This window comes from Nannobrachium achirus (genome assembly GCF_963921795.1).
Source record: "Nannobrachium achirus genome assembly, chromosome: 17".
Taxonomy (NCBI): Eukaryota; Metazoa; Chordata; class Actinopteri; order Myctophiformes; family Myctophidae; genus Nannobrachium; species Nannobrachium achirus.
This window is the reverse complement of record NC_137824.1, coordinates 3,758,628-3,784,901: the sequence shown is the minus strand read 5'-3', so window position 1 is coordinate 3,784,901 and position 26,274 is coordinate 3,758,628. Positions and strand designations below refer to the sequence as shown.

Genomic DNA, 26,274 nt, shown 5'->3' with positions numbered 1-26,274 from the left:
TCTGTGTTAGGAGCCTAAATATGTAAAAAGGTCAACACTGCAGTCTGTAACACAATGATTCAATGTGTTCACATGATGTCAACTACATACCTTCATGATAAAGACTGTAACAGTGATTCAATGTGTTCACATGATGTAGTAAACTACATACCTTCATGATAAAGACTGTAACAGTGATTCACTGTGTTCACATGATGTAGTAAACTACATACCTCCATGAAGCAGGTTGGGTTCAGGATGACTTCGCTCCATGCTGAACTCGTTCTTAACTTCACAAGTTAATGTTTTAACTTTCCAATCTTTATCCTTGGTGACAATCAGACGATTAGAGTTTGTTCCAGTGTCAGACACATTCACTTCATCTTTCTTCCAGAGATAGGTGATTGTCCCTGACTCTGTGATGTCCTCAATCAAGATACAGTGAACTTCACAGCTGGTGGAGTCAGAACCACAAGGTTTCTTGGTGATCACATGTGGCTCTGGGACTTTCTCTGTTGAAGACACAACAGAGCAAACACAATGAATATAACTCAGTGCTGATGTTGTCTCCAGACTGCAGTTAAAACTAAACACATGTTGGCTGTGTGATCTTCCTCAGGTAAGGGTTATGGTGCACATATATTTATATTCATTTTCTATAGAAGCAGTGGGCCCCCCCTCAAGCACACGCACACCGCACATGCAAATCCTGTGAATCCATGTGATTCACTGCTGATATGTATGTGTGCCGTTATGGTTAAAGCCATAGTCACACTGCAATGAATCACAATATGTGTTCTTTTCATATGCAGCTGTTCCCAGACCAGTTTAACCTGACAGGTTCTGGTCTTTTACAGCTTATAAAACAGAGCAGTACTGATTCTCTTCAGCATCAGTAACAGACTGTATGAAACACCATCTAACCATTTTTTTGAGATGGGGGACCCCCATCTCAAAATATGTTGTTCCAGGGACCCCCAGAAGCAAATATTTGAGTTACAAATGTTACAAAAAAAATATAGGCCTATTCAAAGATTAGCAAAAGATTTCAAGATGTTTAAAAAATAGCAGATCTACAAGCTTGCAGCTTGTATATCTGCTATTTTTCAATAGATAAAGTATAAAATAATTCCAGGTCTTATATACTTCAATTCAAATGAACATTTCTGTGGACAGAAAACATTGTATATTATGATAGACCCATGATGACACATGACCTTCACAGGACAGTTCATACTCACTCATCTGTTTAACCGTTGTCTTGTCCAGCAGTTTACCGTTGATCTCCACAGAGTATTCTCCAATGTCTTCTATGGTCATATTGTTGATGACCAACTTTCCAGTTCCTTTATCCAGTTCTGCACGGTTTTTAAATGTCCCGTAGTAATACACAACAGGACCAAGAACCAGATCCCATTCTGCTGCTTTATTGGGTCCATGTTTCCACAGGATGCTAGTGATGGGTCCAGTAATAGAGTTATGATCTGTAAGCAGTTGAAGGACTCCTTGTGGTCGAATGTAAATCACACCTCGAGCTGTGGAGAGAAGATTATTTCAGTCAATTTGAAGATTTAAAGCAGTCAGTTTTTGTCTGGGACTTATTATTTAGCAATGCAGAAAATATATATATTTTTTTCTTTTTTTTCTCACTTTGAGCAAACAATTTCAGAAAAATAGCCAATCTACAAGCTCACTCGCATAAGACTATGGTTGTACTGGTCAGCTCCCAGTACAACAGTAGAAGACTGTGGTTGTACTGGTCAGTTCCCAGTACATCAATATAAGACAGTGGTTGTACTGGTCAGTTCCCAGTACAACAATATAAGACTATGGTCAGTGTTGGGGAAAGTTCACTTTCTACATGCATGCACTTCTAAAATGAGGCCGTTTCGGAGGCACTTCGAGGAAACCGGCGCAAGCGCCGACTCATTGTGACATCACTTCATAAAAGGCTCTGACATCACGTGCGCCATGAGTCAACAAAAAATGGACGCATATAGACAGATATCTCCGTATATGGGCATAAAAGGGACACAGACAGATACAGAGATCTCCATATATGGGCATATGCATAAAATGGACACAAAAAATGGACGCATATAGACAGATATCATGAGTCAACAAAAAATGGACGCATATAGACAGATATCTCCGTATATGGGAGATTTTGATACATTGCTGTTTGTTAGTATCTCAGCAGCTGGGTTTGTATATAATAATTTAATCCATTTGAGGAAGGTTTTGCCTAGTCCATACCTAGGTAGAACATCTATCAATGGTATTCCCATTCTATTCAATCAAAAGCCTGGCTAGCATCAACTGATAACATTGCTGTGTCTTTTTCATTATGTTTCTCATGTAAGATATTCAAAACTCTTCTATTATTATGATATCACATGGGCCTCTTTAGTCTAGATGGACAGGGGGTCCGCGCGCATAGGGTGGATTTTATTTCGCCACCTGTTTTTTCTTAATCCTTGAAGGTTATATTTTAAGATTCTGCCAGGTACCAAGCTGAATGGGGTTCATTTTTAATGATTTCTTGCACCTACCCATTCACTTACTATACAGGAAAAAAGACCCCCCCAAAAAATCTAACTAGGGTTTATTCATGATTCTGAATCCATTGCAAGCATTTGTGTGTCATAAAAAAAAACATTCCTTGGGCTAAAAAAGGACTCACAAAACTATGGTTTTGTGATGAAAATCTTTTTTCACAGTTTTGTGGGGTCCATTTTTAGCCTTAGGAATGTTTTTCGTGCAAAATAAATGCTTGCAATGGATTCAGAATCATGAAAAAACCCTAGTTAGACCCCTCACATGCTACTTTAAGAAGATTATTTTGGGGGTATCTTTTTCCTATATAGTAAGTGAATGGGTAGGTGCAAGAATCATTAAAAATTACCCCCATGAGAACATCAGCTTGGTACCTGGCAGAATCTTAAAATATGACCTTCAAGGATTAAGAAGAAACAGGTGGCGAAAAATCCACCCAATGCGCACAGACCCCCCTGTCCATCTAGACTATTTATAGAGCCACCATGAGGCAGTTGGTTACACCCCGCCATTCCGACCTCCCGCCATTCCGACCATTGACTTCTATGGTTCTATGCACATCGCCTTTCCGACCCTAAAACATCTCGATTCAGAAACACCGCCATTTCGAATAAACCTGTCGGAATGGCGGGGTACTCCCGTTTTGCTATAGACACCTCCATTCCGACCCAAGGACAGACCTATTTTTGCAATGGCAATGCGCGGCCGCTGCTTCTATATAAGCGAACCATTCAACTGTGCGTAAAGCGGCAGTTCATAGGGGTGGAAGAAGAAAAAAAAACTCTCTTTAGCCCCATTCGCATTGGATTAACATTACCTGTGGACGTGGGGTAAAGTAATCTTTGCCTGGTCTGAAATTTTTAGCGCCCGGCCAAGACGCATAGCGAAAAGCCCTAAACGTCACCAGTGCATGCTTGTTTTCATCACATACACACGTCCAGAGCAGCCCCGTCACAAATGTTCACCGGGGCTTTAGCGGTGCGCAGAAGAGATGTCGATTTCTTTTAAAACCACTATAGTACATTTTGCGATTTGGGACTAATATACAGTAGATGGACTTCACATTTCGCCTACACCACACTGCGCTGCGCCGCGCCGCCGCCCGCAAGCATGTTTCTCCTCACGGAGAGGAGAGGAGGAGAGGGTGGCTGGCACAATGCAGCCCTGCCCTGAGCGGCTCAGGGCTGAGCCTTTACCTCCGCGGTGGAAATCCTGGCTGTTACCCGCGACTCACGTAGAAAAACTTGCTAAAGTATTTAACTCCAGCACGGGAGGGATGTGTTACGTGTTGTGAACTTGTGTAGGCTACTGTATGAGAATCACGCACCACTCCGTGAGTTAGTTTCACGAGACTTTGTGCGGGTGCTCAATAAAGCCTTCCGTGTGAAAAGCTTTACTATTTACGTTGGTTTAATGTGTAAGATTAAACATAGCAGCGCCAATACCACGTTACCTAACCCTACGACGATAGTATAGCGTCCGATCACTGGTCATCACCAGCACACAGTAGCACTAGCAAGCTAGGTAGCTATGTTATTGTTCGTCATGTCAGACCAACATAAACCTGTTACCCCGGTCAATACATAGGCTTCAAAATAAGAGCCGATCGGTGGACTTCAAAACAAAATAAGAACGATTGGTACTTAAATGTAAAGTAGCCTATAAACAAGCTCGCTTTGGTTTAGCTGTGTGATACTGTGAGCTTGTAGATCAGCTATTTTCAAATAGCAGATGTACAGGGTCAAATTAGCTAAATTGGTTTTGCTACACAATGTTGAATAAATGTGAATAATGATAGCATAATGTAGTTGCATTTTCCTTTTTTACACTAACTCATTAACTCATTGACTGCCAAGGCCCGAGTTTCCCGAGTTATTACAGTAGTCCCAGGCTGCCACAGCCCGAGTTTCCCGAGTTGGAAGCCATTTTGAAGAAAAAAATATATATATATATATATATATTTTTTTTTTAAAAATGTTTTTATAAATACATTTCTAAAAATGCCTCAAATGTATTAGGCATGATCGCAATTGCGAAATTGCATGTTTAGCCCCATAACAAACACATCTTTCAAAATGTAAAAAATGGCTGTTTTGTCTGACTTTGAAGGTTTGTATCTCATGAATGCCTGAACGGATTTCCAAGCGGATTTTTTTGTTTGAAAGCTGTTAAAAAGTACTACACATATGGTGCATGATCTAGGCATGGGCGTGCACGATCCGTGCACTAAAAATTGATCCGTGCACTAGACATTTAGGAAGGTGGCAGTGTTTGTTTTGTCTGACTTTGAAGGCTTCTATCTCATGAATGCCTGAACGGATTTCCAAGCGGATTTTTTGGTTTGAAAGCTGTTAAAAAGTACTACACGATCTGTGCACTAAAAATTGATCCGTGCACTAGAAATTTAGGAACGTGGCATCCTGGTACTTGGCGGCCATCTTGAAAAGGGCATTCAATGAGTTAATATTTTGAGGGCAAAAATGAGGGCAAAATATTTGTAATCAAAAATCGAAATATGTTTTGATTTGTTTGTTATAAGCAACTTTATCTCTCTTATTTAACTTCACTTAATATTTTGAGGGCAAACATAAGAATTCATATAATAAAAATGTATCAAGAAATGCATTTTAAGCAAATTAATTAATTAATTAAGCAAAATTTTCCGGAGCCTATGCTTCCCCCCTGGTCAAGACTTTTTCCTGCAGGAAACCCTGCTAGGCCTACATTTATTTCAAAACTTTAGTTATTGCCTTGTAGATTTTGATTTAGGCCTATACACAACATACATTAACCACTTCAGCTGTAGCCTATAGCATATACATTTTGGCCATTTGAAAATAGCTCACATTGTGAGCTTGTAGATCTGCTATTTTAAAAAGATTTTTATTTAATACCATACTTCTACTTGTAACATTGTATATCTAAATTGCAGTAGGCTACTGATACTTTTATTTAAGTAAAGAAGAAAAGTAGAAAAGTAAAGTATTTCTTCCTATAGTGGCACAAAGTTCCAAAGGGCACCCGTTTTCGTATAGTGCACGTTGCTCTATGGGAATGCGCTTCTAGATACGTCCGCAACACCATAACTCGTGCCCTATCGATTTCGCGGAAGCAACGCATTGTAGCCTTGGAGATCTGCTATGTTATATGCGTGACACATTCCTACGGCTAATCATAAATCAGACATGAGATGCATTGCCAGACTCCGCAGTGTTTTGCAGAGAGAGTTGAACAGAGCGATGGACATGAAATAAGTGTCAAAGTGAACTTTTATATTACTCCAAAGGTGCGGAGATTGTTGACAACATGTTACATGACGTCCATCATATTGAAGTGGTTTGTTTGGATATCTCCAGTTACATCTCAACTCAAGTCAAAACTAATTGATGCACGCAGCACAAACTGTCGTCGGCTCACCAACAAGACTATAGAGATACAGAATTCTACCTTTAAAGTTCTTCGAGGTCCGAGAAGAGAACATGTGTCTGCATTGCAATATCCAACATACTGTATACAGTAGGCTATGTGCACCAGGCCGCCAGCCCTGCAATGCTGAAGCAGCCTGCCTAGTGCCTACCAAAACAATATCTCGTCGTCTTTTGGATAATTATATGGAAAGCGAGCGCAGTTTCATCTTTTATGGAATACACATTACACAATCCCTGAGTAGTGACTTGAGTACAGTACAGCAGAAAAAGACATGAAGACAACGACTCCAGGTATGAACTCAAACTGTCTGCGCTGTCTGTCTGTGAAGAATGCTGTGGAAAGTTGCAATGATCCTGTGTCTTTGAAGTAATATCTGGAGCAATCATCTCCAGCCTTGTTGATTTAATGAACTACTTTATTAGCAGTTTGGGAGGAAAAAAGGGAAAGTGAGGTCTTCGAACGGCCAACATTATACCATTATAATAAACATGATATCAAATATAATAGGGATCAAAATTGCCTTTTTTTCTTAATTGTGTTGGATGTAATGACCTGCGCAATTCAAACCTGTATTGTTATTCCTTGAAAGCAAATAATGACCGGCGCTAATTGATTCATTGACAGGAGTCATTCACAGCAATATTGTTTGTTTTTCCTTGAAAGCAGTGCATTTCCTTGCCCAGTAAGCTCTGTTAAAGTCAGAGAATGGGTTAAAACTCAACCTCTCTATGAAAGGACAAACAGGCAAGACAGACGATATTATTATTATTACACTTATAATAATAGCAATAATAAAGAGAGAGGGAGAGAGATATGGAGAAAGAGAAGAGGGAGAGAGATGGAGAGAGAAAATGAGAGAGAGACTGCGGGATCCGTGGAGGTTGCTCGCACACCCCAGGTTGGAGTGCCAGGGGGTCGGAGTGGGGGTGTGGGCCTCGGTCGGTATGGGGGGGTGTCGAAGTGGGGGGGGGGGGGGGGGGGGGGGGGGGTGTCGAAGTGGGGGGTTGTCGAAGTGGGGGTGGGTCGGAATGGAAATCTGTCCCCGAGGCAGTTTTTTGTCAAACTCATTTTTAGACATTACTGTACCAAGGCAAATCGGTACACAGTATAATTGTCTCCACCAGCCGAAGGCTGAGGGAGAGTATGTTTTCCCCTCCGTCCGTCCGTCCGTCCGTCCGTGCGTCCGTGCGTGCGTCCGTGCGTCCTCGCAGTTTGTGAACAGCTAATCTCAGTCACCGTTGGCCCGATCGCTGCCAAACTGAGCACACACACTCCCTGGATGCCAATCTAGAACCTCTGCCCCACATTTTTCAAATCAGCCTCATGGTGGCGCTATAACAGGCCGATTTGTGTGGCCTGGTTGTTACCAGCTAATCTCCGGCGCCGTTGGCCCGATCGCTGCCAAACTGAGCACACACACTCCCTGGATGCTAATTCAGAACCTCTGCCCCACATTTTTTAAATCAGCCTCATGGTGGCGCTATAACAGGCCGATTTGTGTGGCCTGGTGGAGACCTGTGCTCGGAAGAGCACTGCTTCTAGTTACAGTCATGTGATCAACATGGATCTGGCCAAATTTCCCATATTCATATATAAGTTTGCAGGATTGGTCGGTTTTGAACAAAATGCCTCAAATCATGAGCACTGCATGCAATTTTGGTGAAACCCAATAGGCAGACAAAGAAATGCCACTTACATTTCTTCAAATCAGCCTCATGGTGGCGCTATAACAGGCCGATTCATGTTGTTACCTATAACTCCACTGATCAGTGTAAAACTTTGTAAACTCTTTGCAAACTCCCTAGAGGCCAGGGAAAAACCTTTGCCCTGTTTTGAACAAAATGCCTTAAATCTTTAATGCAGCTTTTGCTTTCCATGAAACTTTTCACACACATTCCCACTTGATCAAGGAACAAATGCCACCCTTTTGACATTCGCCTGTTATAGTGCCACCATCAGGTCGACTTTTGCAAAACAGTTTTTTGTCACCTGTTTCGAATGATTTCAGTGCATTGAATGAGAAATTATCAAGTGTTTTCAAGTGTTTGAATGGTCTGGTATCTCGGATACTCAATTCTGGGTATCCCGGTATCTCACAGTGGATGGTTGATCAAAACAATGAAACAGTGGCTTGATTAGTAGTGAAATGTCGACATCTAGTGGTCAACCTCGGAGGTACACAATAACAAAACCTGAGCTGAATTCCAGCATCGAACTAGAGGCCATGGATTCTCTGTTCCCCGGTGTAACGCTCCACGCCACAGACCCCGACGGAGCGGCGCGGCAACTCGGCTCGCTAGCGCTCGCCTCGTGGCGACTCACGGGGGTCATCGGCGCTCAATCCCACTCAGCCGCGTTACCGAGATATGTGCCGTTAAGGACAGAATAGTAAATATTCAGTCCCTCACTATCCACGTCTACCCCACTGCACGTCTCCAGCACTATCCACGTCAAAGATAAATGCACAAAAAAGGAGTCACATCATCCGTTCATTAGCTCAGTCAGTAGAGCACGGATGCAACAAACCCACGGCTCGGGTTTGATTCCCGTGAGGGGAATATAATATTCGAGGCGACAGATATCGGCGCATGCGTACATCAAAGTGCACGGAAACAGGATACCCTGTGGATACCCCGTGGATACCCTGTGCATTCAAACGTCTGATAAATGGTGAAAAAGTCCGATTGAATGCGAAGAGAGCAGTCAAAGCTGGTGTTTTTGTTACAAAATCATGCATGCAACATCCAATAGGCTCTATGCACAGAAGCCATTTTGGCTAGAAGTTGGATGGTCTTCTCACTTCCTTCAGAGGTGTTACCAATAATACTAATGAAGGCTCTGTTCCATTCTGCTCAAACAGAGTCAGGGTGCTGATATTGTGCATGTTGGCTCACTAGAAACACTATGTTACACCAGTGGGTCTCAAAGTGTGGCCCAGGGACCCTCGTGCTTCCTTGGGGGTTTCAAATGACCCCTTAAAAGGTGTTACTCTGAGAGTGTTCAAATGGAACCAAATGCAGGCGTAAAAGGTTTGAGAACCACTGTGCAACATGAAATGGAACAGAACCTTCATTAGTATCATTGGTAACACCTTTAGTGGGGCAGTTAAGCTCATTATATGGAAGGTATTGTGCATTTTATGAAAGAAGCATGAAACTTTCTACAGTGTTTCTATATACTATGAAGTTTGTTTTCAGATGTGGAACCACTTCTGAATTGACCTCCGGGACTCGTCAGGGGATGTACCCATTTCAGGGCTCTCAAAAACACGTTATTTTCCACTTTTGTGCGAGAACAAAGGAATTATATCAAAAAGAAGAGTTGTGGAGCCCACTGGTCATCATAAAAGTGCTTTAATAGATTAAATCAACTGTATAGGATATGTTACTTGGTTTTCATGTCATGCAAACACACCTCACACAATCACAAAGACTCAAAAACAGACTTTCTACAATATTTTAATATTACATTTGATTGAACAGTTGACATCTCTTAACCTACACCAGTTGTAGTAAGTAGTACCTACCCTACAATGACATGATTAGTGAGGCCTAACATTCTCCTGAGCATGAGCAAAGGGCAGTACACTTAGTCAGGGGGCCAAAACAGAAAAGTGCCCCTTCAATATTTGAATGCCCATTTAATCTGACAAATAATCTGATTAAACGGTGTATGCATTTGCTTAATTATTTACTTTTAAATTTATTTTAAATGTGTTATATTTTAAAGTTGTTATATTAAAGGAAACATATAGAAGAACAATATGGAAATGTATTTTGAATGTAATTGCAATACATTTTTAAATATTATTGTAAAAGGCAACTTCTTTAATGGTGGTTTTGTAAATTTTGAGTACACAATAAATTACACAATTCAAAACACACATCACACCAAAATGGATAACACAGCTTGTCAAAGAATAAACAGCAAGACTAAGAATGAGAACATTTGCAACATTGAACATGTGTAATGCTAAATAGACAATATGGCAATACAATTGAATATAAAATAACAACACTCAATGCTGATGGCAAACTGTACCCTCTGGGTATTATCTAGTAATGGAAATATTATGTGTAATCAGTACACAAGAAGCACTCTGGTATGTAATAACATACACTTTTGGTGAACTTAACTCTTGAGTTTCACTAGTGAGACAATACTCCTGATCAAGATCTATTTCTTCATTGTCATTTCTTCATTGTCAAATTAGTTTTTGTACATAGCTGCACGGGCACATCCATATGCTCCACTTCAGTAAATCCCTCTTTTATGACAGAGACAATGCCCTATATTGCACTGGTTTACACTTGCCTGTAAGTGGAAACCAGTGCACAAACTGTTCCAAGCATCTGACCTAGAGATGGTTCTTAAGTTTAAAGCTGGGGGACCAACCTGCCTTCTACCATGTGCCAGCCACAATTGATTGGTGAGGGCTTTGGATACCCTTGTTGATAGTGGGTCCTCATGATGTGCAGAGTCAAGGCATCAATTGTTGGTGGCAATGTATCAATATTGGCTTTCAGTTTTCAAAACAAGCCACAGAAAACTGCTTGAACTGATTTGCAGAGAGTGTGCATACAAACTGCCAATGAGATAGTAGCTGTACTTGGTACTTCATCCTCAACAAAGTTATGGAGAAGTTGAGGGCTGGAACAATTTCCAGGCTCTCTTTTTTCCTATAGTGAACTGGCAGTGAGAGCATTAAATGCTAACAGACCATTTAGTATCTGACCATTTCAATTAAGCTAAATATCCCGTTTGGCTTCACATACTTGGTTCTGAATCTTTCAAGCTTGGTATCTGCACTGTAGAGCCTTGAGGACGTTTTGGGTTTTCTCTTGGAGATGCTGTCGTGGAAGTCTTTATTCTTTGTGACCAGTTGGTTCCCAACAAATTAAGTGATACTTTTCTTGCCAGACTGCAGCATTTCCGAGGTCCTTCAGTGTATCTTCTGAAGCAACATCACCAGTTGTCAAAGACACTAGATCATAAACATTCTCCTTTTGGAAGATGTGATATCTTTTGATTCTTGGTGTCTTCATCATCATGTGTCAGTCAAAAAAAATGCTCTGGTATCCTCTGCCAAGGTTGCACAAACACTTTCATTGTAGGTGATGGACCAACGGTTTATAGCTGTCTCATGTCTGTGATCATAAGCAGCAAACCAGGGCATCATGCTCTTGAAATAATATTCACCATTACTCTTGCCAGCATCAACTAATATTAGCTTTGCTACCTGCATTTTCATTACATTACCACATTAGCAGTACATTTACATATGCAACTTTGCTCAACATTATTGCAGCAAATTTAAAATAAATAAATGGTCAGTACGTATTTGTGAGATTACAACCAGGCTAGAATACATGACAAGGATTTAAACATTAATACTGGATAGGTTGTCTGTTATTACCCAGAGGTGTTATCTTAGGTCAAGTCCATATCAGCTTTGGCCCCCTGACAACCAGGTGTGACTGCACACACAGAATCAGCCATATCCTCCATCACTTTAAACTTATATTCATCATCACTTTAGCCAGCATCAACTAATATTAGCTTTGCTACTTGCATTTTCATTATACTACCACATTAGCAGTAATACATTTGGAAATTTGCTCAACATTATAGCAGCAAAATCCGATTTAACCACCTCAGTATACAGTGATAAAATGACCTAAAAATCTTTTTCAGAGATACCAACCAGGCTAGAACACATGACAAGGGGTTAAAGATTAATACTGAATAGGTTGGCAGCTTCTACCCAGAGATATCTGCTTATGTCTCAATATCAGCTTTGGCCCCCAGACTAACTTGAGGGCAGCCTTTTTGCACTTTCAGCATATTTCTTGCACCCACAATGGATCAGAAGCTCTGTGATGCTTCTTATTAGAACAAAACTGCCATTTTAACAAACATATAGATACTATTATAATGGAAAATAATGAAACAAAATGTGGGAAAATGCAATACTGAAGTCCAAGACCCCTCAAGGTCACCAGAGGTCAGATAAAAAGTGGTTCCACGTCTAAAATCAAACCTTGGGGTATGTAGATGTATGTAGTTTCATGCTTCTTTCATAAAATGCACAATTGGTTTGGTTACCCGCCCCACTATTTGAAGGAAGTGAGAAGACCATCCAACCTCTCTCTAATGGCTGCTGTGCATAGGGCCTATTGCCATGAAAGGCCAAAGAACCCATGGCACCATTTTCACAATGGCCTATAACGCCACCAGGAGGCCACAATAACCTTTCTGACCTGGTGGAGACCTGTGCTCAGAAGAGTCCGTTTTTATAATAAAAAATTGTATGACCCTCCCCTTGGACTTAAGAAAATGCTGACCCTCCCTTGAACTAAAAAATTAGAAAGGCATGACCCTCCCCTATTTTTCTCCAGGGGTACCCTTCTTAAAACAAAAAAGAAAAGAAAACAAAACATTTGCTCCCTTAGTTATTTTTTTCCCAATATGTTGTTGCAAGCTATTATTTGTCTAAAGTATTGTTCTTCCACTATTGCATGCTGTATTGATGTGGTACCTTAGGAGAGATAACAGGCAAAAGTTGATCAAAATAACAATTCTTCTACATTCTCGACTAGTAGAGCATAACAGTGGGTGTTGTTTACTGGTGCCAACAAAAGATCTCCCATTAATTTCCCCCATAGACTTTTACAAAAATATTTATAACAATTATATTAACTCTTTTACTGCTTTATTTATTTGTGCTACTGCCATCAAAGTAGTTTAAAAGTAGCTTACCTTTGCAATGTTATAGAAAATTATCCATGCATTATTTCCAAACTTTCTTTTTGCATGCATAGATGTAATCGAGCCAAACTGACTGCAGGGGGCAGCCATATGCAATGAATGAGGCTGCAAATGTCACTCGCCAGGAAGTGATTCCACCTCCATTGTTGTTTATGTGTGGTGGAGATTTGAGACCAGCGTTACGGGAGCCGTTTCTACTGTACAAACCGGCGCGACCCCTCATCAGCTTACAGTGCTCAAACAAGGTAAAGAACGAACAAACGGCCCGTTCGTATTGGCAACAGTAACCTGCCTGAATCGGGCGTACATTAACGTATATAGCTGTAGAAGAGTTAAGCCTAGAACCAAGCCATCCAGGATGTCAGTGAATCATGACCATACAACCTTTGATCCTGTGAACAAATATATATATATATTGTAAGCGTCTCGAAAGCTTGGTTCTTTTAAACTTGTATCATTTCTCTATTTTGTCATTTCTCTATTTTTGTCATTTTGCCTTATGTCATTTTCGCTATTTAGCTTACGGTGTTGAGGGATTGCTTCACATGTGTAATGAAGCGAAAATAAAAGCACCAGTTGAGACCAATCCGACTATTCATTTCACAACCGGCAAGGGCAGCCACACACACACACACACACACACACACACACACACACACACACACACACACACACACACACACACACACACACACACACACACACACACACACACACACACACACACACACACACACACACACACACACTTGAATATTACATATTACATTATAATACTACATTTAATAAATACCCTTTGTTTAGTGATTTTCTAAATGTTCTTTTCACAGGATCAAAGGTTTTATGGTCATGATTCAACTAGTCGGGGGCCCCAGGGATATTTTGGTTCAGATTCTCGCAAATTCGCCAGATTTGGCACAGATGTTGTCCATAACATACTTAATCATTTTAAGATGGGTGCCAAGATGGGCACCCCATGGTACTGCCATATTGCGCAATGAAATTGGTGTCCCATTAACTTTACAGGAAAAAAAAGCAAAAAAATAATCTGTAGCATATAACTGGTCAAACTAGGGGTTTTTCATGATTCTGAATCCATTGCAAGCACCTGTTTTGCACAAAAAACATTCCTTGGGCTAAAAAACTGCCCTACCAGACTATGGTTTAGTGATGAAAAGTGATGAGTCATCACTTTTCACACTTTTGTGGTGGCCGTTTTAGCCCAATGAATGTTTTTGAAGCGGTGAAAACCGCTTCCAATGAGTGGCTTTGTGTGTCCCACGCCCATATATGGTAATTTCAGTCCAGAATGAACAGGTTTTTTCAAAAACAAAATATGTGTTTCATGTCCATATATGGTCATTTCAGTCCAGAATGAACAGGCTTTATCTGTCCCGTACTTCCAGAATATCAGTCCAGAATGAATAGGCTTTTTCAAAAAGCAAAATGTGTGTCCCATGTCCATATATGGCCATTTCAGTTCAGAATCTCCCGTACTTCCAGAATATCAGTCCAGAATGAATAGGCTTTTTCAAAAAGCAAAATGTGTGTCCCATGTCCATATATGTGTGTCCCATGACAGTAATCATTGTTATAGAGTGTGTGTTTAGTAACAGTGTTAAATAGCTATATATGGGATGGGGATGAAGGGTAAATGACAGCTTTCTGGTTCCTCATCCATGTTTTGAACACTAAATCTTACCAACATGGAGCTCGAACAAACTGCTTCTGTGCATGCGTGGAATTTCCAGGGTTATGGCAGAACACCTGTAGATCCCCTCGTCTGAGAGCCTCACCCTGACCAGCTTCAGTGAGATGTTACCATGAGACAACTCTTCATGAAACAGTGATGTCCTCTGTTTGTACAATGGGTTTGTAGAGCGGGGCATGTCACGTCCATCTAGGCGAAGGTGCACATATTCTGGCATCAGGTCAGGTCTGGTCCACTCCACAGTCTTCTCCTCCATGTTGACAGGTGGTTCAATGTGACATGGAAGGATGACATCATCTCCCTCTTTGGCCAGCACATCATGAGAGGACCCGAACACCCTTCCTTGAAACGAAACAAAATTATTCATTAGATACTGCAGATGTACGTATGCTATTCACTTGTACACACAGGTTAGTGTAAGTAGGATTGAGCCGGTGTCCAGTGCTATGATCTGCTATCTGTGTTACGCAGTATGCAGGCACTGATTAAATGGAGACCTTTTAGTTGCTTTCTGTGCCCCCGGGGGCCACATGAAGGGCACTGGGGGCCCCTGGGTGCCATAGGCACAGCATTAATCCAATCCTCACCAAACCTGGAACAAACACTGTTCAGCACTGTTTAACTCTACTGCAGTGTATGTAGACTCTCAGAGTTACCATTTAAGGGTCCATTTGGTTCCCGGGTAGCTCAGTCGGTAGAGCTCTTGCCTTTGTACCGCAAGGTCATGGGTTCGATTCCGGGCACCGCCAACTCAGCGTATGAGTAGCACGGCTTGGCAAGTTGTGCGGCAAGTACTGGGAGCTGATGGTAGGTGTGGCGCTCCACCTCAGCAGTCCATCTCCCAGGGGTCTAGCGCATTGTAACGGGGACAGACTCCCGCGTGTTACCGGCTGATACCGACAATAAGCCACTCCCGACCTACTTGTTACTTGTTGTTGGTTCCATTTGTACACTCTCAGAGTTACCCTGTAAGGGTCCATTTTGTTACGATTCCATCTCCACAACCTATTTGGCCACGAGAGGGAGCCAAAGCACGCCTCTACAGAGTTCCAGGAGTCTTCCCAGCTGCCTCTCGTTGCCAATCTCCTCACCTGGTCACCATCTGCAATCACCTCCAGAGGCTACAAAAGCCTCGCCTGTTTGCAGCTCGGTGCCAGATCTTCACCAGTCTATGGTTGGGAAAGTAGACAGCCATTGTTAGCTTTCCCAGTTTAGCAGAGATAGCCAGTTTGCATCTTAGCTGTGCACTGCTATTCTTTGTGGATTATTATTGACTCTGCCTTTTTCTCTCCTCCTCAGTTTCCCGGGTTCCGTGCCGAGTTGGAGCAGCTGCAGAGCCCAATTCCCCTTTTTGCCCCCCTCGTGAATTAACTCTGTGTTCCAGTGTTAATAAATATGCCCGGGTGGGCCTTTAATCTTCAACTGCTTCCTCCTTTGCTGTGCATTTGGGTCAAACTCACATCAGTCGTAACAGTAAGATCTGGCCACCTGGACCCAGCCAGCATGGAAGAAAAGCACCCATCTCTCACCCCACTTCAGGTCCAAGGACAAGTTTTTGAACAACACTCCCGCCTGCTGTCGGAGGCATCCTCTGCCGTTTTAAGCCTACAGCGGGAGCTCCAGGAGGTTTCTACTTTCCAGCAGTCCCAGGCCACTCAACAACAAACACAGGTTAACCATCACGTCCTTGGTCGAGGAACTCTGAACAAGTGGCTACACTCAGCGCACAACTCACTCCTCCAAGTCTCGCTCCCGTGCAGAGTACGTCTCCCAGCCGGGAACCCCACCTTACTGCCCTGGCTTCCTATGACGGCACCTTCTCCCTCTGCCGGGAGTTTCTCATGCAGTGGGAGTACATGTTTGATCTCCAGCTTAGCATGTACTTCACCTCCCCCGCCCGTATAGCATATATTACCAATTTGACCACTGGCGCGCCGGTGGATTTTTGCCAGTCTGCAGCCTACATGCAGAACTACAAAGACTTTGTTTTGGAGTTCAAGGCTGTGTTTGACCACGACGTCTAGGGGCATGACGCCGACACAGCTCTCTCTACCCTCCAGCAGGGCTCCACCTCTGTAGCTGATTATGCCAATGAGTTCCGCGCATCCTCGCTGCCCGCAGTGATTGGAACGAGCCTGCACTCCTCCGCGCGTTCCTCCGGGGTTTGAGCGAGCCTACGAAAGAAACCCTAGCCAAGAGAGAGACCAACTACTCTGTCGAAACTCATCTCTCTAGCCATTTCCATTGACGAGCGACAATGTGAACGTAAGTGTGAGAGGGCATCCCAGCATTACGTTGCTTCCAAGCCTATTTCCTCAGTCCCACCAGTCTCACTCGGCCCGAGCAAGAACCATCTGCCTTCTCCAGTTCCACAGAGGAGGACTCCATGCAACTGGGCCGAATTTGTGTGACTCCCAGGGGTTGCTTTATCCAGCTGAGCGTGAGCGCCACAGGCTACACAGGCTCTGTTTGTATTGCGCCGACTGTCCAACTCTCCGCTCCAAGGTGTCCTCTTCCCGGATGCCAGGGGGTATAGTTTCTCCCAGTCTGGGTTTTTAGGTGAGTCAACTAACTTCTCCCCAGCCCCTCACCGTCAGTGGTGCCAGTTTCCCTGTAACACTCGCCTGGGAGGGACAGTCGCTCACTATTCCAGCTTTCATCGACTCCGGGGCCAGTGAGAGCTTTATTGCCTGCTAGTTTGCTCTGAAGTTGGGAATCCCTGTCTCTGCACTCCAGAGGCCTGTCCCTGCCTTCGCACTGAATGGTCACACCCTGGGTCCTGTCACTCACCGGCATCTTAGCTGTGCACTGCAATTCTTTGTGGATTATTATTGACTCTTTTTCTCTCCTCCTCAGTTTCCCAGGTTCTGTGCTGAGTTGGAGCAGCTGCAGAGCCCAATTCCCCTTTTTGCCCCCCTTGTGAATTAACTCTGTGTTCCCGTGTTAATAAATACGCCCGGGTGGGCATTTAACCTTCAACTGCTTCCTCCTTTGCTGTGCATTTGGGTCAAACTCACATCAGTCGTAACACATTTGGTTCCATTTGTACACTCTACTGTAAGAGTCTATTTGGTTCCTTGTGTACACTCTCAGAGTTACAGACCTGTAAGGGTCCACTTGGTTCCATTTGTACACAGTTACAGACCTGTAAGGGTCCATTTGGAACCCCCTCAAGGACCCCTGGTGGTCCCTGTACCACATGTTGAGAACCACTATACTCTGTGATCACCAGTGTTCAGAAACAATAGAAAATACATAATTATTACAGTTTTGCTTCCCCCTAGTGGTCACTGTTGCTCACTGCAGGACACATGTTGCCAATGTTGGTGTTATTCTATAAAATAATGCATGTCTAACAATTATCTTATGGCTGCATCATCAAAAGTCTGAGCATCTTTGGACTGACAACCAATAGGACAGAAGGGCCGTCCTGTGATCCACTGGGCAGGGTTTCACGTCTAGTCTACAGCATAGCCTCGCACTGTGCTCTCACCTTTCGTGTTCACTCTCTATACATCGAATTTCCGTTTCAACTCCAAGACCTGTCATCTGCAGAAGTTCTCAGGTGCAGTGGAGCGAGGATAACCATCTTAGACTGAGATTGTTTGGCATGTGCAATAGGATGCTACAGATGTTCTACCAGTCTGTCATGGCAAGTGTCCTCTTTTTTGGAATAACCTTCTGGGGTGGGGTTGACCCACATGCCCACGTGGGCGAAAAAAAAAGTTTTTTTTTTTTTCCCCCATGTTTTTCCCGGGTTTCTATGGTTTATTTTATTTTTTATTTTTTATTTTAAATCAAGTGCAGCTAACCTACAGGCTGAACAGTGAACACTGCTGCAGGGCTCCAGACAAACCAACGTTTAAACATATTTTTAATTAATTATAATTATTATTATAATTATTGTTGTTGTTGTTACTATAGCAGCTGATAAAATATCCTGGGCAATCATTTCTATTTTTATATTGTGATTTGTGGCTACTGGCTGTTTGCAGGCAGGCACTGCAGGCAAGAAGATGTTTTCAAGTCAAGGACCCCTTAGCTAAAGGGAGATGAAGCAGGACCCCCACTATATTGTATCAAAATTCTGTTGCAAATGAAATCTTAATAGATGTCATAGATAGCTCCATAGACTTGTTTGACAGCACTGTGTATTTATCAAACATTTAAAAGTCTCATCAGTAGGCTACTTCAGTGGTTCTCAACCTTTTCAGACTGTGCCCAAAATAATCATATTTTAACTGGGGATAAGAGTTCAGGCAACATTTTGTATAACACGGTTTCTACTGTGAAAATAGCAGATTGTATGTGAGCATGTAGATCTGCTATTTTCACAACGTCTGCCTCTAATACTTGACAATTTGGCCAATGTTTAATTTGTCATTTTAGAGCTATTAAAAAGTCCTTAAATTGTTTCTTTAGGCTACTATTAAACGGAGTCGCTGCCGATCTCATTTTGGATTCGTTATCAAAATGAGATCGCCTTTACACCTCGCATTGGCTCCTCATTGACTCGTATTGTCTGCGTTTACACGAAACGCACCATATCATGCAAAATGCTGTAGTACATATGCCCGTACATATAGGCTACTGTGTATTTACCCTTCAACTATAAAATATAGCCTATGTTGTTTTTAATGAGACATGCATTGTAATTAGGCTATGCTCCCAAATCCATATTATTATCGTCTGTTGAACTCTGTTCGCATATTCAATGAGTCCCGCGGTGCAGCCAGTTGGCTGAAGTTAAATCATAGAGGTTTTTTAAAACGCCAATAAAAGCCACCTGGAAGATGAAGGTTGGAACATCATTTATATGGAGCAAATTTCTGGACATTATCTATGGGGATGGGCGATATAAAGTCGGAAAAAACGCCATAACGCACCAATGGATGCGAGCGAGTGGAGTAGACTACAGAGGCGCACATGGGTATGGTATAACGTACCTTGATTACAGGAGAAAATAATAAAATGTACTTCTTAAAATGAATTCATCATGCTTGTTGCTAAAAAGTATTGGCAACATGACTGGTGTATTGCATGCATGCCTTCACACGTGCAAGACAACAGCCATGTTACCATACCTTAGCATTTGCAGAACTGACGCTGCTGGCAGGATCGCGTCGAGCAGCCGGAGGAGGAGGATTTTCTTTTCTTTTTTTTTGACATTATGAGCGAGTGTGCAGGCCTATTCGTGGACTCTTTTTATTCTGTCTGTCTGTCTGTCAGCATATTCATTACATTACTCGTGTGAGTAGCCTAATGGCAAAGCATCTGGATAAATCACTCTGTCTGTCTGTCTGTCTATCTGTCTGTCTGCCAGCAAGACTCAGCATATTACAATAACGCACTCATTACCTGAAGTCCGCTGCTTCTGTGATGTGATGCGGTGCATGAAGAATTAATCCAGTGTTTGTGAGAAGTTGAAAAGGGGAACGCAAAATAGTCATTAATCATTAGTTTGCTTAGAATGGAATGGTTACCAATCCATAGCCTAATGGTTTAATTTAACTTTGCGGAGAGGAGAGCTGTTGCAACTCTGTCAGGCCAGCTAGGCTACCAGGTGCGACTCATGCGTAATTATTGATCTGACCTACTTCTGCTGGCAGTTGTAATTGATTATTTTGTCTATAAACCAATAAATGTTTCATAGCCAATAGGCTATAGACATTTTTAAAAGGCTTTCATATACTCCTGACATTTTTCAAATGAGGTTTGGGCTAATAGATCGCTATGTGTTCAGTTTGGGCTATTTTCTGGGTTTTAATTAAGCCTACAACAACACAAATAATAATAATACATTTTCGGTTAGTCTGACAGACTGACACTGTTATGCAGCAGGGGAGGGGGAGCAGGGGAGGGGGTGCTATGATACCATCGCACTCTCCCTCGCTGCCGATTTCCTTTATTACACAGCTGCGTATATGATGCGAAAACGCACTTTTCCACTTTCAGACCCGAATTCAAAAAAGTGTCCGATTAGGTCATAAAAACGCGTCTCTGTGTGTCAAAATGGCCGTTTTACTAGTAAAAACTACCTGGTAATTACAAATTCGTCTCCGTATAAAAGGGGCATATGTGCAGATACCCTCTATACATTTAAACTTTATGTTGGTTTGTTTACTGTTGAGTGAGAAAACAATGTTGCACATTAAGTTAATCATGCCGACCCCTACAAAATAATTTGGGGACCCCGACCCACAAGTTGAGAACCACTAGGCTACTGGGATTCTTCCCTCTAGTAGAGTAGTAGTGTTGGTAGTGTTGGTGCAAACCGCCCTATCTCTTCTAAAGCCCTCCTCAGAATATGGGGAAATTAGGGTTCAAGACAAGTGGATATAGTAAACCCATGAAATTATTGCGCGTGGGCTCGTTCGTACATGCGCTCGCGGGAGGCAAGAGCTGGATTGTGGTCATCTTTTGATGACCACAATGCCTGATGGCTCAGGGGGTACTCTCATAACCACGCGGGAAATGTGCAGATATACACTTAAACTTTGTTGCTTTGTTTAATGTTGAATGAGAAAACAATGTTGCACATTAAGTTAATCATGACGACCCCCCCAAAAAAATAATTTGGGGACCCCCTGGGGGTCCCGACCCACAAGTTGGGAACCACTGGGCTGCTTAGATTCTTCCCTCTAGTAGAGTAGTAGTGTTGGTGCAATCTCTTCTAAAGCCCTCCTCAGAATATGGGGATATTAGGGTTGTAGTGGGTATATAGTAACACATGAAATTATCGCACGTGGGCTCGTTCGTGCATGCGCTCGCGGAAGGCAAGAGCTGGATTGTGGTCATCTTTGTATAATATCGCTCTGCGTTTACTCACGGAGCGAGTGTGTTTCTGTGTTATAGTTTTGCTGAGGCTTGCACCCCCAATTTTTTGGCTCCAAATTGGGAAAAAATTCTCTCAATCTTTAGTGCAGGATGTGCTCTAATTTGTGCCATTGAAATCATCAATTGTGCTTTTATATATATTTATATATATATAAATATTTATATGGTTATGAATTAGCAGATTTAGCAGCAGTATTGAATACTACTAAGAAAGGACTGTTATTCAAGGGTTGGAACTAGGACCCGCCACAGTGGTGTCCAACCGGACTTAAACCGGGATATTTAACGACATGGTCAAGGTAGTCAAAGGTTTGTGCGGTACAAAGATATCTGGGTTGTAAGGCCAGATATCTTGGGAACTGAATATGAGTTGGTTGAGGTTGGAGTGTCCTTGAGGATACGTGGATGGTCTTGAAGGTAGAATCCTGGATAGGTCTGTGTCCGTTGTCCAGTGTCAGATGTCCTATGTCCTGTTGTCCAGTGGCCGATGTCCTGTGTCCTGTTGTCCAATGGCCAATGTCCTGAGAAGGGTCCTGTTGGGAGATCCTGGGGAGCGTGGTTGGATCTCAGCATACCATGAGAATGCAACTGCTTTTATACCCACAGTGGTTGAGTCATTCTTGGTGATGTCATGATGATGAATCAGGGTGGTTGAGTCTTTCTTGGTGATGTCATGATGACAAGTCAGTCATATCCAATCTGGAGTCTGCATAAAATGGGCATCTACATATATGTGCATCTCCATATGTGCATCTCCATATATGTGCATCTCCATATATAGGCATCTCCACATATGGGCATCCAAGGCTTAGTGAGGTCGGTGTCGAGATCTCCATATTATGTAGAGGTCCATGTGATGATATTAATCTCCATATATGGGAATCCATGTGTTATTCCAACAGAGGATGTAAAAGCCTTTGTAACAAGCAGTATAGTGATTACCCTACAGAGGGCGGTGTAGAGCAGCAGTATTTCATTAAAGAAGATAGCAGCAGAACAGTGGTGTTGTGTAGACCAGGGGCGCCCAAAAGGTAGATCGTGATCTACCAGTAGATCACCAAGGGTGTGCAGGTAGACCACATGACATGCCTCTAAAAATATATAATTAAAATATAAAAAGAATATGTCAATGTGACATCAAGAAGGGCCTGTCAGCTCCCTTAATGGCTAAAATTGGCAAACCTCCAATGCAATACTTTGTTCAAGAGTCAGTAGAACCCCAAGAACCCCAGAATGTGATGAAGACATTTCCCCCAGTATTTCCCATTTATTTCCCCCTTCTAGTAAGTGTGTTTGTCTAAAATGTAACGCCAGTGCTGCTATTCCAAAGCCCCCCTCAGGCCCTCAGCGAAAACATTTTGGGTGGGTAGATCATTTTGAGCTAGTCATTTTAAAAGTAGATCTCACGTCAAAAAAGTGTGGGAACCCCTGGTGTAGACTATCTCAATAATGATAGCAGCACAAATTATAAAATGTACGGTACAATTCTACACAAATCCAGCACTAAAGAATGACAACGCCCCTGCATAAAAAAGGTAGCAAACTAGACCCTGGAAACTATCGCCCCGTTTCCATTCTTAGCTCCATATCCAAAGTCATGGAGAAGATAGTCTACAAACAGATTGCAAGTAGCCGGGGAGCCACAGGCCCAAAAGCTCAAAAAATAGGGTTTTACCTGTGACGTCATGACATACTTTTTATTTTTGTTTTTTCTATTCATTTGGTCATTAAGGTACACAGAATGAGAGGCCTGCTCTGCCGGAAACTCTGCGAAAAAAAGTTATGTCCATTTGTATATTCACTCCATCGACTTCAATATACAGGAAAGAAACACACCAAAAAAATATGCTTTAAGTAGCATGTGAGGGGTCAAACTAGGGGTTCTTGATGATTCTGAATCCATTGCAAGCATTTGTTTCGCATGAAAAACATTCCTTGGGCTAGAAAACGGACCAAAATAACGGTGAAAAGTGATGACTCATCACTTTTCACAGGTTTGAGAGGCTGAAATCTAGCCCAAGGAATGTTTTTCATGCAAAACAAATGCTTGCAATGGATTCAGAATCATGAAGAACCCTTAGTTTGACCCCACACATGCTACTTTTTTTGGTGTGTTTTTTTCCAGTATAGTGAAGTCAATGGGAAACTTTTTTTCGCAGTGTTTCCGGCAGAGCAGGCCTCTCATTCTGTGTACCTTATTGACCAAATTAATAGGAAAAACTAAAATTTGGAGTATGTCATGACATCACAGGTCTTCTCTCATTTTGGCACAGTGGCTCCCCGGCTAAAGATATCTTGATGAGAATAATTTGATTTACGAGTTCCAAACTGGTTTCAGAAAATCTCATTCCACTGACACATGCATTCTCTATTTGACTGACCAAATCAAACGCGAAGTGGATGACGGCAAATATAGCGGCATGGTCATGATGGACCTCCAGAAGGCATTTGACACCGTAAATCACTCTATTCTGATTGAGAAACTAAAAGCCATCGGTCTTGACAACGCAGCAGTGAGCTGGATGCAGTCTTACCTGGTGGGGAGGGAACAGGTGGTGGAGGTTAACGGTGCCCTGTCCCCCCCCCCCCTCACAGTAAGCTGTGGTGTTCCTCAAGGTAGCATACTGGGTAGGGCAGTCACGATTAATACATAATCGTCGATTATCGTCAATTATCCAATTTAATTAAAAAAGTAATGTGTTTTGACAAGAAACTCATTATATGATGATCACACGCAGATGGTGACTAGATGTTGGATCATGATAAACATGATCGGCTATTGTCGCTATTTTCAGTTGTTGGCTATTTTTGCAGTTGTCGGCTATTTTCACAACGCCTCGCGACGCGTTGTGAGCTTTGTAGATCGGCTATTTTTGCATCGCAGCGCGTTGTGAGCTTGTAGATGAGCTATTTTCAAATAACCACGGTATAAATAGGGCTAAAGTTTGCAAGTAAATGTACTTAATAGTTACTTTACACCACTGAACTGATGTTCAAAAAGCAATTCAATTGCTCTTCTATGGTGTACTGTACACAGTATGAGTATTATCAAAGCTCATCATAGTGGCATAAAAAAGAGACATAAGAGGCAAAGAGAAGCTTGACTGCTGCTGTATGCACTAATTTTAAAGTTTACACTTTTACAACTGTTACTGTACACCAAGGAGAATGGTTTACTTGTCCCCTCCCTGTGATGTTTTCTACTGTTTTCAAAGCCTAAGAGAAAAAGAGAGGCTTGAATGCTGCTGTATGCACTAAGTTTGTTAAGAAAGTGATTTTCTTTCCTGACCTGTTAACTTTGTTTAATGACTGAAGTCAAAGAGTCAAAAAGTTCTATTTGACCTGTGCAATTATATTTACATCAGGCTAAAACCCTGCACTGTTGCAGGGTTTGTTTACAAATAAAATGAACAGAGAAGTTATGTCTTTGTCAATTTCTTGATTTCCAAAAAGCAATTAAATTGCACTTCATTAATGTTAACAGTATGTGTATTATAAAAGCTTTTCCTATCATAGTGGCATAAAAAATAAAAAAGATAGACAATATAATCGTCAATCGTCAATTATTTGTATAGACGGGGATCCAGTCCCTCAAAATGGGAGGGGACCTGTGATGTTCTGCCGCACTTTTTATTTCTGTTTTATGTATTAGTTTGGTCATTAAGGTCCACAGAATGAGAGGCCTGCTCTGCCGGAAACATTGCGAAAAAAAGTTATGGCCATTTGTATATTCACTGTCCCATTGACTCCACTACACAGGAAAGGAAATATATTAGAAACAAGAAAATCTGCTTTAAGTAGCACGTGAGGGGTCAAAATGGAGGGTTTTCATGATTCTGAATCCATTGCAAGCATTTGTTTTGCACAAAAAACATTCCTTGGGCTAGAAAAAAACCAACAAAAGTGTGAAAAGTGATGACTCATCACTGTGATGACTGTGAAAAGTGATGACTCATCACTTTTCACACTTTTGTTGGTTAGTTTTTTAGCCCAAGGAATGTTTTTTGTGCAAAACAAATGCTTGCAATGGATTCACAATCATGAAAACTCTCCATTTTGACCCCTCACATGCTACTTAAAGCAGAATCTTTCATTTTTATAATATATTTCCTTTCCTGTGTAGTGGAGTCAATGGGACAGTGAATATACAAATGGCCATAACCTTTTTTCGCGATGTTTCCGGCAGAGCAGGCCTCTCATTCTGTGGACCTTAATGACCAAACTAATAGATAAAACAGAAATAAAAGGTGCGGCAGAACATCACATGTTCAACCCTATTCCTTGAGCTTTTGGGCATGTGGATCCCCGACTAGTATGACAATTAATCATCTCCAGAAATTCCTAATCGTGACAGCCCTAATACTGGGACCTCTGTTGTTCCTAATATATGTGAACAACATGGCATCTGCTTGCGACTGCAACCTGTTCCTGTTCGCGGATGACTCGGCTCTCCTAGTCTCGGGCAAGGACCACTTGCAGGTTGAAAAGACACTTAACTCTGAACTAAGTAAGATCTGCACATGGCTTAACGACAACAGATTATCAATTCACCTGGGAAAAACTGAGTCCATCCTCTTTGGATCAAATCATAACCTCAAAAAAGTCGATAACTTCACAATTAAAGTGGGTGACAAGGTCATAACACGAAAAAAACGAAATCTCCTACTTAGGATATCCTTGAAGCTAATCTTTCCAGCGAAAAGATGATTTCTAAAGTAATAAATAAAATCAACCAACAAACTCGTTTCCTACAGAGGATCGCCCCAATGGTCAATTTCAACACACTGAAGACCATAGCTGGTGCAATAATCCAGCCGCGACCGAGTATTTCCCAGTGAATCTGTGCGCAACGGTGGGGGCTTGGGAGTGTGGGGGACACGAACCACTGACTATTGCTGATGATGGAGAGGTTATATAGCTTAGCTTTTATGTATTATGTTATGTAATGTAATCTTGCCGATTTAGTAAGAGACTCGTCGCCAATTGCAAGATAT

At 42.1% G+C, this 26,274-nt stretch overlaps 1 protein-coding gene across 2 annotated transcripts in view; it reads right to left on the bottom strand.

Annotated features, from left to right (window-relative positions):
• The window catches only part of LOC308301783 (CD276 antigen-like), a 54,044-nt gene that overhangs the window by 5,878 nt on the left and 21,892 nt on the right, over nt 1-26,274 (bottom strand). For both annotated transcript variants that reach the window (XM_080745889.1, XM_080745890.1), the window contains exons 2-4: nt 14,435-14,785; nt 1,221-1,514; nt 213-491 (exon numbers count right to left, since the gene is read on the bottom strand). In XM_080745889.1, the coding sequence (XP_080602015.1) occupies nt 213-491; nt 1,221-1,514; nt 14,435-14,785 (924 nt within the window). The remainder of the gene's footprint in view (nt 1-212; nt 492-1,220; nt 1,515-14,434; nt 14,786-26,274) is intronic.